Source organism: Thalassophryne amazonica, chromosome 2 (genome assembly GCF_902500255.1).
Source record: "Thalassophryne amazonica chromosome 2, fThaAma1.1, whole genome shotgun sequence".
NCBI lineage: Eukaryota > Metazoa > Chordata > Actinopteri > Batrachoidiformes > Batrachoididae > Thalassophryne > Thalassophryne amazonica.
In genome coordinates this window covers 30,359,020-30,375,195 of record NC_047104.1, presented here as the reverse complement: position 1 = coordinate 30,375,195, position 16,176 = coordinate 30,359,020, and the positions used below count along the sequence as shown (strand labels likewise).

Below are 16,176 nucleotides of genomic sequence, written 5' to 3'. Positions count from 1 at the left end.
TTGTGAGCGGATCATAAAAAAGCAAGAGACTGCGCTGCTTTTGTATCATAATGAAATTTAGTTTGAGATTCCATATGTTAATTTTGTAGAATATATTATGTAATTATACTTTGATGTAATATTAAAATTTATTTTTTGCCTGTAGCCCTAAATATAAATTCATTTTTTGCCCTTCATAGGAAATAATTTGGGACCCCTTGTACACAGCAATGTGCCCAGTCTTTGGTCTTCAGGGCACCCTGCCATCCACCCCACACCTGTTTTGTTGTGAATCCACCCAGCTGTAAATGTGCACCGGCCTTGGCTGGGGAAGTGACCTGTGATGGATTCGTGCTCTAATGTGCTTTTCTTCGTTTCATCTTAGTGTTGTGTCTTTTCCCTCACCCACTTTTACTGTGACGTCTCCGCCGTGATTATTCCTTGTGGCTTTGTATTTTTTTGTTGTTGTTAACTGGTCACAGTTTACTACTTCTCCACCAGACTGCCTCGCTTCATGTCTGCTCTCTCGTGTTTGCCTCTGAGTTAGCGGCTCACGCTGCCCTCCTGTCTTTTCTGAGTTTAGGCTGCCGATTCCAGTTTTGGTTGCCTGATATGACTGAACATGGTGCACTGACCCTCTGCCAGTTTTTGTGGATAACACTTCTGCTGCTCCCTTCAAAGGCACGGCTGCTTTTTCGACTGTTTGTCCATGTACCTGACCTTATGTCCTCTTCTGAGTCTTCCTGGACAACAGTGTGGTGCAAACTGTTCCTACTGAGTGTACTCTCAGAGTCAGCTGCATTATGGCAGCTTTTTACTGAAATACCTCCTTTGTTACTCTGCGTTGGGGTCCTCTGTGAAGCCATGATAGAGTGGCATGTATCTGTCATGATCTGTACACAATTTACTTCTTCTGGGACTGCCAAAGGGTTTTCAGCCAATTGGACTTGGAAAAAACAAGACGCAAGATGCACAAATCAAATCATTTGCCATGAAAAGAGCTGTAATGATTAACTGACTATTAATTGGTTATGAAATTAGTTGTTAAATAATTTGGTCTTTGATGAATCACTGAGTTTTTTTTTTTTTTTTTGCTACTCTAGGGTTTTCAGCAACAACTGAAGCAAATTGTGGGGAAAACTATTCTATAATTAAAATACATTTTTGTGATAATTACTGTACTTTTAAATGGGTTTCATTATTGTTGCAGACATTCACGGTTAAATCATTCAATCCACCAAAGATATGATTCAGACACTAAAATCTTGAGACTATTTTCTACTCGACTCTTCTGTCTGAAGACCAGCAGCTCGGCTTTCCCAGTTAAATATCCCAACAAAAATAATTAACATTCAGTGAAACACCAGTAAAAGACAGACATGTCAAAAAGAAATGGCCTACCGTAACTCCACCCTGTGACCCCTTGACACTCGCACTTTCCATTCACAGCGGGCATTTGTTGGGTAACTTTGCAGGGTGATGTGACCCTGGGAACGCTGCATGACACCTCCACACACTAATGGAGAGAACAGGTTTCACATTAAATGTCTTGATCACATTTGTTAAACTGACTTTAACAATTATGTTTGTTTGTTTGTTTCAGGGCAGCACAGTGACTCAGAGGTTAGCACTGTTGCCTTACAGTGAGAAGGTCATGGGATCAATTCCCACCTGTTGCTTTTCTGTGTGGAGTTTACATGTTCTCCCCGTTTCTGTAGGTTCTCTCCGGGTGCTCCGGCTGAACTGGAAACTTTAAAGGTGTGCGTGAGTGTGAATGTGTACATTTGTCTATATATGGTCCTACGATAGACTGGCGGCCCGTCCAGAGTGTACGCTGTCACATGCCCTATGGCTGCTGGGATAGGCTCCAACCCCCCACAACCAGAGCTTGGATAAATGGTTGAAGGTGTGTGTGTGTGTTTGTTTGTTTAAGCATAATATAACTAAGAAATTTGAAACAGCACTTTTCTTTCCTATGTTCAGTGTTTAGCTGTTGCAAGTAGAAATCAGAAACACAACACAAAGCATGAGAAAGTGGTCATACAAGTGTTTGGCCCTGAAATTTGTGATGGAATATAAATTAATTTTGGGGTACAGCTTGCATCGGGCCAACTTCTCCTGTATCCCTCTGTACAGAGATGTACTCATACAGCAGCCAAAGTGGTTATGATTTCATTACCATTCTTTAAAATATAGTTAATAGTTCAAAAAGAGATGAATGAATTTCAGTTAAATAGGGTAGGTAACACTTGGGCCAAGGAACAGCTGCCAAACATTTTGGTGTAAATCTGGATTAAGGAGGAGATTTTTTTTTTATCTTTGAGCATAGATCAAAGTCAAGTAACTTTAAAAGACTGGTAACTGAACAATTTATGGCAAATATAGAACTAACAAAGTAATAGTAAATTAGTGAAGAAGCGATTGGTTGCAGTGAATTGATTAAAATTATCTGGGTAACTTGAAAGTAATGAACTGAGCAAGTTAGAGTAACCAAGGGTCTTAAGGCAACAGTAACTGGTTAAGATCAGAATACCAGACAATAACCAAGTACCTGTAACTGGGTAACTTAAAAGACTAATGATCTGACCAAACCTTTGATCCTTACTGCAGAGCTTGGATCCTGAATGTTTTAATAGAGTATATCAGGATCAACAGAATCAGGATCAAAGATCAATGGTGTGATGTGCTCTTTCATTGAAATTACTTTGATCTGGCTTAAAAGAAGACAAATGATACTGAAAACATGTCTTTGGCAAGGTTCAAAGATCAAAGAACAGGATCAAAGCTCAGTGATCTGAGAAGCAGCAATCGGGATCTACAATTGTCAGAGGAGACATCATAGCAGTTCTAAACTCTTACAAAGAAAAAGAAATGAATTAAAGGATAATGTCAACATTTATCTAAACAGGGAGAGTTGGACCTTGGTGGATGTATGCACTTTCATTCACAAAGTCATACTGTCAGCTTTAATAAAAGTAAGCAGTTCACAATACAGCAGCAGGTACAGCTATATTATATTATATTTCAAAAAATAATGATCTGATTTTGGACAAATTGGTCCATATTAATATCTATACTTTTTGCACAAGACAGAATAATTCAAATGCATTCTCTTCAAGAAATTGTAAAAAATTAGTTGTTGTTGTCCATTTGGCTGGTCCCGTTTTTATTCAGGGTCACCACAGTGGATACAGCCAGATCCACACTGGTAGTTGGCACAAGTTTTACGCCAGATGCCCTTCCTGACACAACTCCAGTGTTACCTGGAGAAACACACACAGCCGCTGGTGTTCCAAAGAGGTCTCCCATCCAAGTACTAACCAGATCCTGCACTGCTTAGCTTCTGAGATCTGACGGGATCAGACTGACACAGAGCAGAAATTGTAAAAATTAAAAAATAAACAAATAAATACTGTCCACCACACAAGCTAGCAGGTTGGCGAGCACAATTGGATTGCTAAGCCATCTTGGGTAGCTAGTTAACTGTTGTAAAACTAGGCTGCTACCCAATTAGAATTATAAGAAGTCCTAAAGGCACATTGGTACTGGTTATTATCCTTGAATTTCACAGTGTGAAGCAGATGAGGATCTACACCTCCCCCTGGAGGGCAAACCAGTCACTTGCAGGTTTCTTCCACCACTAAAGGCTGATTCCCAGCTGGGTGGACTGGATTGACAGAAGTAACATGTCCACAAGGGCATAACCCCACATTAAACCCAGACCTGTGTATGTATGTCCCACTGGTTTATCTGATCCAATTAGTGATTATGTGTTGTAAAAAATGTCTATATTGTGATTACAGTAAGTCTACACTGATCAGACAATAGCCACAGCAGAACATCACCAAGTTCTAGTTACACCCTGCTTCCAGTTGTGCCTAAATTTCCTAGTGGTGGAATTTCCATCCCACCACACTTATTAAGAAGCATCACCTGTAGCAGGACCATGTATGATTCTCTGCCACATCTCACTTCCAACACCAGCTGTGGCCCCGATGGAGTTTGAACACCAGACGACTCATTCATGACACCAATGCGCTACTCGATGAGCCAAAATGGAATGCCACTAGCCACGCTAGTAGGAACATGTTTCATTGTAGATGACACCTTGTTCCACATATAAGCCTTTTCACACTCTGGGAAGGCGCATGCACGACCAGGCTGGTTCAAAGGTCGAGAGGTGTAAAAACGTAGACGCTCGGTCGGTTAGTGACCGCGTCAGTCAAACAACTATCTAACTCCATTAATAAACATCATTTTACAGACGCTTATAAGAAGGAGTGAAAATGCAGCTGTTTTACCAAGCCATTACAATATAAATAATTACCTTTGAGATCATCCCAACGCTTTCTCCACCCCATGAAGCGCACAAGAAAAGCTGCTGGAGAAAATTCCTCTGTGCTTCCGGAGTGAGTGGAGATGGTTTTATTAGCCAATCTGTGATTAATCCGCTAAGAAATAATTATTTTATATAATGCAGCGTCCAGCAGCACACACCGCGGCATCCAGCGGGTCACGTTAGCCGGGCGAATTGTGCGGCAGTGCCATTGAGTCATGTCTTATCATCCAGCCAGCCGGACTCGAGTTTGGATATCAGGTCAGGGAATGATTGGCCGTCGTCATCTTTTAAAAGGGCAGCGTAATATGTCGCTTTGCTCTGTTGTGATACAAATCAGTGCGTTTTATCCCACCTGTGTTCATTATTCATTGTTCCAAATCACAGGCACATGTGCCTATAAGCCTAATAAATGACATAGAACATGCAGGGAAATGGACCAGGCAGTTACTTCATGATTATTTACAAAAGACACCATTCAGCTGCCATTCACCAACCAGATCCATTTTATTTTATTCTTCATGAATAATTTTTTTCACACTCTCGGAAATACAAATGTAGTGCAAACGATGTATAGAGGTCAGCAAAGTGAAACAGCGATCAGCCTATTCTATGTTTATGAATAGACACTGCCTGGGTCGGCAGTGGGTCAAGTTGGCAAAACCTGAATTTTCAGTTTGTGTGCAGCATAAGCTTCAGTTTTTCTTGCTTGGACACCAATACCATGTTTTCCCCAAAAATCTTTCAAGGAATCAACACTCCAACGGGAAAACTAATCCAAGTCTCTGTCATTCTTGCTGCCCACACAGTCAGTCTCGAGACTGCAGTTTACACCTCTTGCTCTTTGACCTCGAGCATCAGACGCGGAATAGAGCGAGAGTGTGAAAAGGTTTATTCATGAGTGGATTAACTTTAGTTAGCATTAGCATTTGTTTGCCTTCCTTAAAAAAAAGGCTCAATTTGATCATTCTGTCAGCATGCACATGTCTAAAGGTTTGCCGTTAGTGGTCATGTGTCCAAAATATCAAAGAAATTCTTGCAGCTTTTGCATTTGGTCCTGCAGCACTTTAAAAAGACATGCAGGTCACGTGCTGTACATGGTCCCCAGTGTGTCACACTGAAACTACATAACAAAAACTCCAGTGGATTCACAATTTTCTCCAGACAAAAACAAAAAAACAAAGGTAAAAAAATGATATAAACCAGTTCTCTTCTATAAATGGATTCATGTTGCAGAGGTTTTTCTTTTGATTAGTGTTTACAGCAGACTATTGCTGACCTGATCCCCCCCCCCCCCCCCCCCCCCCAAAAAAAAAGGATGGGATTGATTTCAGAATGTTGTAAATATTAAACACTGACTTAACACCTGAAAGTCAACTTCAAACCGCTGCTGCCACTCAGTGTCTGTGCAGGGTATCGCAACTTGGAGGTCCATAAACTCGACAAAGAGGGGAAAAAACACTATCCAGCACCAGTCTTTATTTTTTCATGAAAATGTTGGGTTTGATTTAATTATATTAAGATACTAAAAGGGTGTAGTTTGTGAGTTTTGTTTTGATGAGTTCCTTAATTCAGAATTAGAACAAATTACAGACTGTTTAACTGGCACAAAAAAGACGTACGGTGCATCCAGAAAGTATTCACAACGTTTAATTTTTTCCACATTTTGTTATGTTACCGCCTTATTCCAAAATGGATGAATTTCATTTTTTTCTTAAATTTCTACAAACAATACCCCATAATGACAATGTGAAAATGTTTTGGGTTTTTTGAAGATTTTTGAAAAATTTATTAAAAATTAAAACAAAAACTAAGAAGTCACAGTACATAAGCATTCACAGCCTTTGGCATGAAGCTCAAACTTGACCTAAGGTGCATCCTTTTTCCACTGATCATCCTTAAGATGTTTCTACAGGTGGACTTCTTAATTGGAGTCCACCTGGAGTAAATTCACCTGACTGAACATGATTTGGAAAGTTACACACCTGTCAACATATTAGGCCCCACAGTTGACAGTGCATGTCAGAGCACAAACCAAGCATGAAGTCAAGGGAATTGTCTCGATTTACAAATGTGGGGAAGGGTACAGAAATATTTCTGCTGCTTTGAAGGTCCCAGTGAGCACAGTGGCCTCCATCATCCGTAAATAGAAGAAGTTTGGATCCACCAGGACTCTTCCTGGAACTGGCTGCTGTCTAAACTGAGCGATTGGGGGAGAAGGACCTTAGTCAGGGAGGTGACCAAGAACCCAATGGTCACTCTGTCAGAGCTCCAGCATTCCTCTGTGGAAGGAGAACCTTCCACAAGGACAACCATCTCTGCAGCAATGCACCAATCAGGCCTGTATGGTAGAGTGCCCAGACGGAAACCACTCCTTAGTAAAAGGCACATGGCAGCCTGCCTGGCTTTTGTAAAAGGCACCTGAAGGACTCCCTAGACCACGAGAAACAAAATTCTCTGGTCTGATGAGACAAAGATTGGAGTCTTTGGTGTGAATGCCAAGTGTCATGTTTGGAGGAAACGAGGTACCATCCCTGATTTCATGCTTCATGCTACATATATTTATTATATGGACATCCTGCACATAATTGAATTGAGTTTATACAATGAGTCATTTGTTTGTGTGATACATTCAAAAAAATGACTCATTGCATTGGATTTCCATCTAATAAATATATGTAGTCCCAACTCAATTACATACTTACATAATTCCAATGAAATTGGGACGTTTAAAATGTAAATAAAAACAAAAGGCAATGATTTGTAAAATCTTCAAACCTATATTCAATTGAATACACCACAAAGACAAGATGTTCAAACTGATAAACGTTATTGGTTTTGTGCAAATATTTGCTCATTTTGAAATGGACGCCTGCAACACGTCTCAAAAAAGCTGGGACAGTGGTATGTTTACCACTGAACTGACACTAATTGTTGAAGCTTTGTAGGTGGAATTGTTTCCCATTCTTGCTTGATGTATGACTTCAGTTGTTCAACAGTCCAGGGTCTCCGTTGTCATATATTGTGCTTCATAATGCATCACAGATTTTCAATGGGTGACAGATCTGGACTGCAGGCAAGTCAGTCTAGTACCTGCACTCTTTGACTACAAAATAAATGGTAAATGGACTGCATTTATATAGCGCTTCTCCATCTGCATCAGACACTCAAAGGGCTTTACAAATAATGCCTCACATTCACCCCGATGTCATGGCGCTGCCATACACACCGGGATTAAAGACCTTGCCCAAGGGCCCTTAGTGATTTTCCAGGTAGGCTGGGATTTGAACCGAGGATCTTCTGGTCTCAAGCCCAACGCCTTAACCACTAGACCATCACCTCCCCCAACTACGAAGCCGCACTGTTGTAACGTGCAGAATGTGGCTTGGCACTGTCTTGCTGAAATACAGTAAACAGGGACGTCCCTGAAAAAGACATTGCTTGGATGGCAGCATGTGTTGCCCCCATACCTGGATGTACCTTTCAGCATTGATGGTGACATCACAGATGTGTAAGTTGTCCATGCCATGGACACTAACACACCCCCATACTATCACAGATGCTGGCTTTTGAACTATGCGCTGTAACAATCTGGATGGTCTTTTTCCTCTTTTGTCCGGAGGACATGTTGTCCATGATTTCCAAAAACAACCTGAAATGTGGACTCATAAGACCACAGCACACTTTTCCACTTTGCGTCTGTCCATTTCAAATGAGCTTTGGCCCAGAGTAGGTGGCTGCATTTCTGGATGTTGTTGATATTTGGCTTTCACTTTGCATGGTAGAGTTTTAACTTGCACTTATAGATGTAGCAACGAACTGTATTAACTGACAGTGGTTTTCTGAAGTGTTACTGAGCCCACGTGGTAAGATCCTTTACACAATGATGTCGGTTTTTAATACAGTGTCACCTGAGGGATTGAAGGTCACAGCCATTCATTGTTGGTTTTTGGCCTTGCCACTTATGCATAGAAAGTTCTCCAGATTCTCTCAATAGTCTGATTATATTATGGACTGTAGATGATGAAATCCCTAAATTCCTTGCAATTGAACATTGAGAAACATTGTTCTTAAACTGCTGGACTATTTTTTTTCATGCAGTTATTCACAAAGTGGTGATCCTTACCTCATCTTTGCTTGTGAACAGTTGAGCCTTTTGGTGATGCACCTTTTATACCCAATCATGACACTCACCTGTTTCCAATTAACCTGTTCACCTGTGGAATGTTCCAAACAGGTGTCCCAGTCTTTTGTTGCCCCTGTCCCAGTTTTTTTAAATGTGTTGCAGGCATCCATTTCAAAATGAGCAAATATTTGCACAAAAACAAAAAAAGTTTATCAGTTTGAACATTAAATATCTTGTCTTTGTGGTGTATTCAATTGAATATAGGTTGAAGAGGATTTGCAAATCATTATATTCTGTTTTTATTTACATTTCACATAACGTCCCAACTTCATTGGAATTGAGGTTGTAAATTACATTGTCTTGCATGAATGTGCTTTATTTGAGTTGGGGCTACATATATTTATTAGATGGCAATCCTGCACATAACTGATAATGGCTCATCCAATGAGCCATTTTTTGAATGCATGGATAAACTGCAAAATTACACCATGTTCTGGTGTGCAAATTTGTGTCATCGGTCAATCACAAGGCCACTAGATACCGCTGACCTCTGACGAGATATAAACTATAAACAAAAGGGAAGCATATATGATAGTAACTGATACTGTCTCAGATTTTGGAAAGTACTGCTTTTCTGGAGCATAAATGGCATTCTGTAGCAAAAAAAAAGAAGAAATATGTCTGTAAGTGACTTACATTTGCAGTCACCACCGCTCCAGCCCCGCCTGCACTCTGTGCAATATTTTCCTTTGACAAAAAAGTCATCATTGGCTTTCCATGTTCCATTGTTGCAGGTTTTACAGTTCTCAAAGAGACTGCAACCTGACAAGAACACAAGCATAAATTTAGTGCCCTCAAAGAAAGAATCTAACATTTAAAAATCTGAAAACTAGAGTGAAAATCTGAGAATCCAGAGGTTTGAAAATCATTTTTCTGATGTTGAATTTTACATCTCAGACAAACAGCTGGGGGCGGGGTGCAAAGAGACTGCCCATAGTGATGAAGAAAACATTAAAAAATGGTTCTGTAAAGAGCTGGCAATACCTGGATGAAAGATACAGGGGTCACACTGATTCAGAGCATTTCGGCAACACGGGACAGTGTAGCCCACCTGTGACCCCTGAGACGGACACTGACACCGGATCAGGTGGTACTCACAACATGGCCGACACATGACACTCCACTCAGAGCTTGGACAGCTGTTCTCTGGCGGTGCTGTGGAACATAAATGAAAGACACGAGCAGCATCACTCTCCATTCTCTTTCGGTGCCTGTCGTACAGGAGCCCCTTCTTCTGTGTGTGTGTGTGTGGGGGGGGGGGGGGGGGGGGGGGGCAGATTGTACTGGCTGAGCAGTGCATTTCTTGAGAGAAAAAAAAAAAAACTAACTGCACAGTGAGAAGTTCTACGAGCAAAGAAAAAAAAAAAGCCTTGTGTAAACCCGAGGCCCACTGCTTATATGGATTTGATTTGGATTTGAAAAGTTAGGATTCTGACTGTCTTTAAGAGGTTGTGCAATTTTTATGAAACCACCAGTAAGAACAAAAACACACAAAAACCCTTTTTTTGTGTGTCTGTGGTTGGGGTGAGGAAATGGAACAAATGTTCAACAGAGGTTAGAATGAGTAGTACCTTAGTAAGATTTAAGAAACTACTCAAAAAGAACATTATGTCTAAGTATCATAAAGAAGCAAATATAATTTGATTTATATGGAATGTTCAATTTATAAGTGGGACTTATTGTATATTTGAATGTGTGGGTATGTATATGCGTATGTAGATATATAGATATGGGTAGGTGTATATGTATATGTATATAAGTGACTGTGTATATGTATGTATATATTTATGTTTGTAAAGTATATAGGTATATATGGCACAGCCCAAGCAGAGGGTCACCCCCAAGAGCCGGGTCTGCTTGAGGTTTCTTCCTTATAGGGAGTTTTTCCTCACCACAGTTGCCTAGTGCTTGCTCTGGGGGTTGGTAAGGTTAGTCCTTACTGGCGTAAAGTGCCTTGATTCGACTTTCTTGTGATCTGGTACTATATAAATATAATTATAAGTGAATAGCATATTGATGTGAATGTCTGTGTGTCGACAGGTAGTAGTGAATTTGTATTTATGTAAATATGACTGATTAGAATTGTTGGACTTGTACTAGCAGGGGTGGGCGCTAATAAGCTTTGCTTCAGCCCACACCCTTTAGGACTCACTAGTTTTGTCTGTGTATGTTTGTGGAATTGTTCATTTTTTTCTATTTGAATATTCTGTGTGCCGAATAAAAAAACTTTGTCACTTGTCACTTGTCTTCTGGCAGTTGGCAGGGGTAGTAATGTTTGACCCTTATTATCCCAGTAGTCCAGTGTTTGTCAAACATTTTCAGATGATGGACCACTTAGGCAATAAAAAAAAAACAAAAAAAAACCTTGCAGACCACCTAATGCCACATTATCCAAAAACAACAACAAATCACATGTGAGTTGAGTTAATAATGAAAAATAATACATACGAGGTCTGTTAGAAAAGTATCGTACCTTTTTATTTTTTTCAAAAACTACATGGATTTGATTCATATGTTTTTACGTCAGCCAAGCTTGAACCTTCGTGCGCTTGCGTGAGTTTTTCCACGCCTGTCGGTTGCGTCATTCGCCTGTGGGCAGGCTTTGAGTGAGCACTGGTCCACCCCTCTCGTCGTTTCATTGTGAGGAAATGGCGGGCATCACAGAGAGTAAGGAGTGTTACTACAGCTTTAAGGATGGTGTTGTGTGGGCCGCTGAAGAGGAGGTACTGCTGGCCCACCACCACCAGAGGGCGGCCTGCTTGGAGTGCGGGCTCCAAGCACGGGAGGGCGCCAGACCTAGAAGAAGTGACAGCTGTCATTCATCCCCTGCACCAGCTGTCACTCGTTCATCATCATCACCACCATAAAAGCCGGACTGCAACTCCACCTCCTCGCCGAGAAATCGACTACCAGTACCAAGGTAATTTCTCTGCTGACTAACACTGTGTGTGTAATAACTTGAACTTCTATTGCAGCCGTTTTCCTGGAGTGTTGCCTTATCTGGAGGATTGGCGTTTGGTGTGACAGCGACGGCTTCGCCTCACACCCCATCTCAGATAAGTGGTTGACCAGGAGCTGCACGAGTGTGTGTGATTTGGAGGTGGAGGTGCTCCCTCCCAACTGTGTTTGGACTGTGAATTACTGAGTGTGCGGACTCACACTCACACATCATATCTCTGCTTTCTGCCAGCAGTACCAGGGTCGACAGCCGAAGACAGAGGCCACCTGGGGACTCGGGACTTGGCGGCTCCGGTGTTCTTCAGACCGTTGGTGGTGGAGGCCGTGTGGGACGCGGCTTCTCTCTCGTCGGGGGTCTTCTATCTTCGAGCCTGCCCACACGTCACCTGGTGTTTATTGACTGTGAAGATTCCTGCACGTTTCGTTGTGTATTATCACAACATTAAATTGTTACCTTTTGGCTTACTCATTGTCCGTTCATTTGTGCCCCCTGTTGTGGGTCCGTGCTACGACACCTTCCCAACAGATGGTCCACAATGGCGCACGGCGCGCCGCGCTCCGAGCCACCATCGAGAGGCAGAAACCACCACATCATTTCTAAACGGATGGCTGTGTGGAGCTGGGACCATCGTGAACAATTTCTCTGGTTATCACAAGAGCTGGACATCAGCCATTTTCCGGCAGATTTCACTTTTAACAAGAGATTTTGTCATGGAAAGCCGCGCGGAGGCTTCGCGCGTCACGACCGATTCGCTAATGAAGCGAGACAAAGGAGCACCTCCGTTTCGGAGTGTTAGAGGACAAGTTGGGACATGCCCAGCTCTCCTGGTAAGCACTGAAAGCCGAGATAGGCATGTCCCAACTTGTCCTCTAACACTCCGAAATGGAGGTGTTCCTTTGTCTCGCTTCATTAGCGAATCGGTCGTGATGCACGAAGCCTCCGCGCGGCTTTCCATGACAAAATCTCTTGTTAAAAGTGAAATCTGCTGGAAAATGGCTGATGTATAGCTCTTGTGATAACCAGAGAAATTGCTCACGACGGTCCCAGCTCCACACAGCGATCCGTTTAGAAATGATGTGGTGGTTTCTGCCTCTCGATGGCGGCTCGGAGCGCGGCGCACCGTGCGGCATTGTGGGCCGTCCTTAAAGCTGTAGTAACACTCCTTATTCTCTGTGAAGCCCGTAAAATTTTCACCGAAAGCCAGATAAATTTTTCGAATGGTTTCCAGCTGCCTGTCTCTAACAGTTTCTGAAAAAATTCTGATGGAAAAAAGCCCAAATCATTCCGCCCATTTCCTCGCAATGAGACAACGACGAGAGGGGTGGACCAGTGCTCACTCAAAGCCTGCCCACAGGCGAATGACGCAACCGACAGGCGTGGAAAAGCTCACGCATGCGCACGAAGGTTCAAGCTTGGCTGACGTAAAAACATATGAATCAAATCCATATAGTTTTTGAAAAAAATAAAAAGGTATGATACTTTACTAACAGACCTCGTACATGCTGCCATCTATTAGACTTTGGTGTCTTTTGTTAAACAATTCAATTTATTCATCTTTTATAGCGCCAAATCACAACAGAGTCGCCTCAAGGCACTTCACACAAATAAAAAAAAAAAAATAAATAAAATAAAATGAATTAAAAGATTAAAAAAGCATAATAAAAGAGTAAAAAGTAAAAAGCATAGTAACACAATATTCCAGTATGCTAACCATACGAAAGGGACAACAAGTGTGTCTTAAGGCTGGACTTGAAAATCTCTACAGAATCTGACTGTTTTATTGACGCAGGGAGATCATTCCACAGAACAGGAGCACGATAAGAAAAAGCTCTGTGACCTGCAGACATTTTATTCACCCTAGGGACACTAAGTAGTCCTTCATCCTGCAAATGCAAAGCCTGGGGCGGTACCTAGGGTTTAGCTAGATCAACTAAGCAGGGAGGTGCCAGTCCGTGAACAATTTTATAGGCCAATAGCAGAATCTTAAAATCCGATTTCACAGGGACAGGAAGCCAGTGAAGGGATGCCAAAATGGGTGTAATGTGGTCAAACTTTCTGCTTCATGTCAAACGTCTGGCTGCAGCATTTTGAACCAATTGGAGAGCCCTAATGCTGGATTGTGGCAAACCAGAAAATAGAACATTGCAATAATCCAATCTAGAAAAGTCAGTTTTGAAAAACATTTTTCAGTTAAAAAATATATTTATTTAAAATGTGATATTTTACCAATATACTCCTGGACCACTAGGGTTCCCTCATGGACCACACTTTGAGAAAGGCTGCTGTGAAGGTATGTAATCTGACTGCCTTTCTGGTTTTGCCTTTGTATGAATCAATTCTTGTCCATGAGACTAACCCTGGGGACTGCAATGAAACCAGCACATTTTAATATCGTAAGTGCAATGTAACAATGGCAGACTGAACAATAAACAACAAGGCCAATGTTTTGTACAGAAATTTGGAGATTAGTTTTGGAAGTAGTTCCATTTTCATTATTCTAATATTATTATTAGCAATTTTTTTGGGAGGAGACACTTTCAAGAGCACCATATGTGTGTCCATCTGTACATTTACCACTTAACGCCCTCAAATCCAAGTGCTTTGGGTTCAAGGGCCTGTCCAGTGAGGGGGGAATGATCACCATATCAACAGTAACCTGATTTGCATATTACTTAGTCTTAGACCATGGGGACAGGGGGTGCAAAATGATATTTAAGACTCAGGTACTACATTTCTTGGCGGATCTTGGGGTGGGGGCGGGGGGGGTATCCAACTTTTGATCGACTGACCACAGGTGTGATAAAATATGGAAATGGTCTTGCAGAAACAAAGGCTGAGTGATGAATGCTGCTGCATGCAAAATTCAAAGATTTCCAGTGCTTAAAATAGAAATTGTGCATTAATAATGGTGACTATTGTAGAGAGTCAGTATTTAGCCCCCAGTGATGGCAGGAAACAGGCTATAGATGATTTAAATTTTCTGTTTCTGTTCATGTCCATGCCTACCCCCCCCCCCCCCCCCCCCCAGTATGGGCACAACTTTTTGACTTTTTATTATCTCAGTATTTTCTGACACATCTTTGATGCAGATTCAGACAGCAGATGCAAATGCTTTCATCCTCATGAAATAACTTTCAAAGTGATCAGCAGTTCAGCCAACAAGCTGACTTCTTTTTAAACTAGATGGCACTCAAAGAGCGCATATTTCTGCCGTGATGCAACAGTGGTTTAGAGCCAGTGGACAGCGATACTATCAATTAAAAAGTACACTGAAAGCAAATGGGAGAGATGGTATAATAAACAGAAGAACATTAAACTGGATTTGCCTCACAACCAACTTTTCCTAGACAATGAATTCATCTCGTTGAGATAACCTGCTGGCAAACACAAATGTCGATCAAGTTTCCTGAGTGGAGGAAAAACAATAAAGACTCCTGAAAATACTCAAAGCGCTGAATACGATGACTTTAACTCACCACGTGGCCAAGCAGTTACACAAACACAGAGAACAGGGAGGAGGCAGTGGAGTTTCAGAGCAAGTGCTCGTACGCACCCTGTGTGGAAAAAGTAAAGCATGATGCTAAAATATGCTTTTAGAAATTTCCTTTAAAAAAAAAGGCCGTCACTCAACAGTATCCACCGAGCTTCCTAAGTGCAAAAATGTGGTGTAGCCTGTGGATGACAAATGTTGCAATCTCTGAGGAATGGACAAAGAATTTTAACCCTTTCCCTCCACAACAGTTTCATTTTTAAAAAGGGTGTTTGTGCTTAGAAACCACACCACTGCTCCACGTCTGCAATTATCTGCCATCCCTCTGCTCAGCCGAGTCCAAACAAAAACGTACCGACTAACAAACACGAAAGGCAGCAGAGCAGCGTTTGGCAACGACAACGGAAGTAGTATGAGAGGGAAATAAATACATGCTAATGAGGAAAACAGTTTGGTGAAGAGAAGCCAGAAAAAAGTTCCATCTGTTGGTGAAAGGCTTCCTGGAAAGTTTGAGCAGCAGCGACTCATCGAACAAACTTAGAAATATATTTGTCTCACAAACACCCAAATTCATACCTGTATAAACAATACATCGAAAGCTTTCTCATCTGGGCACATCATTTCACAAGCTCTGGGAAGTATAGAAGATGTCATATCTAATGATCTTATGAAAAGTTTATGATCTTGCGTTCCATTTTGCGAGGAGCAGCAAGGTCGGCAAGCTCTTCATGGCTCATTTCAAGTCAAAGGTTTCTTTTTCCATTATGGAAGCTTTTACTCGACCTCAGAGTTCCACATTTTCATCTTCAGTGAGACTGCATGTCAGATTATGCAGAATTTGCATAAAAGAGGAACTGTTCCAAACAAAGCATGATTTCATTCAATCCAACACAACATGACAAATAACAGCACAGAATACAAAATGTATTGCTGGTGAACTTTAAAGCTATAAATCTCATTGTATTCTTCAGAAGTGTTTCAGAACTTCTGAAGATTACAGTGGCAATAAATGTACAGTACATCATGAAACATGAGAAATGCAGCGCAAGTTCTACCAGAAGACTCAGACCTTCAAGTAGTGTCTCAGAATCAGTTAATTAACAAAAGCTTGAAGCAGGTGTTTCTTATTAGTTATCAGCTCTTAACCAACAGGAACTGCACACATGCTTTAAAACATCAGTGTTCACACTCACTTCTTACTGTTTGCAGATCACTGACATAAAGTC

General features: G+C 41.5%; 1 protein-coding gene across 1 annotated transcript in view; it reads right to left on the bottom strand.

Moving 5' to 3' along the window:
* The window catches only part of si:ch211-102l7.3 (inactive serine protease PAMR1), a 53,093-nt gene extending 43,394 nt beyond the window's left edge, over positions 1-9,699 (bottom strand). The window contains exons 1-3 of the mRNA XM_034162693.1: positions 9,486-9,699; positions 9,138-9,263; positions 1,381-1,495 (exon numbers count right to left, since the gene is read on the bottom strand). Coding sequence (XP_034018584.1) covers positions 1,381-1,495; positions 9,138-9,263; positions 9,486-9,699 — 455 coding nt within the window. The remainder of the gene's footprint in view (positions 1-1,380; positions 1,496-9,137; positions 9,264-9,485) is intronic.
* Between the last annotated feature and the right edge of the window lie 6,477 nt (positions 9,700-16,176).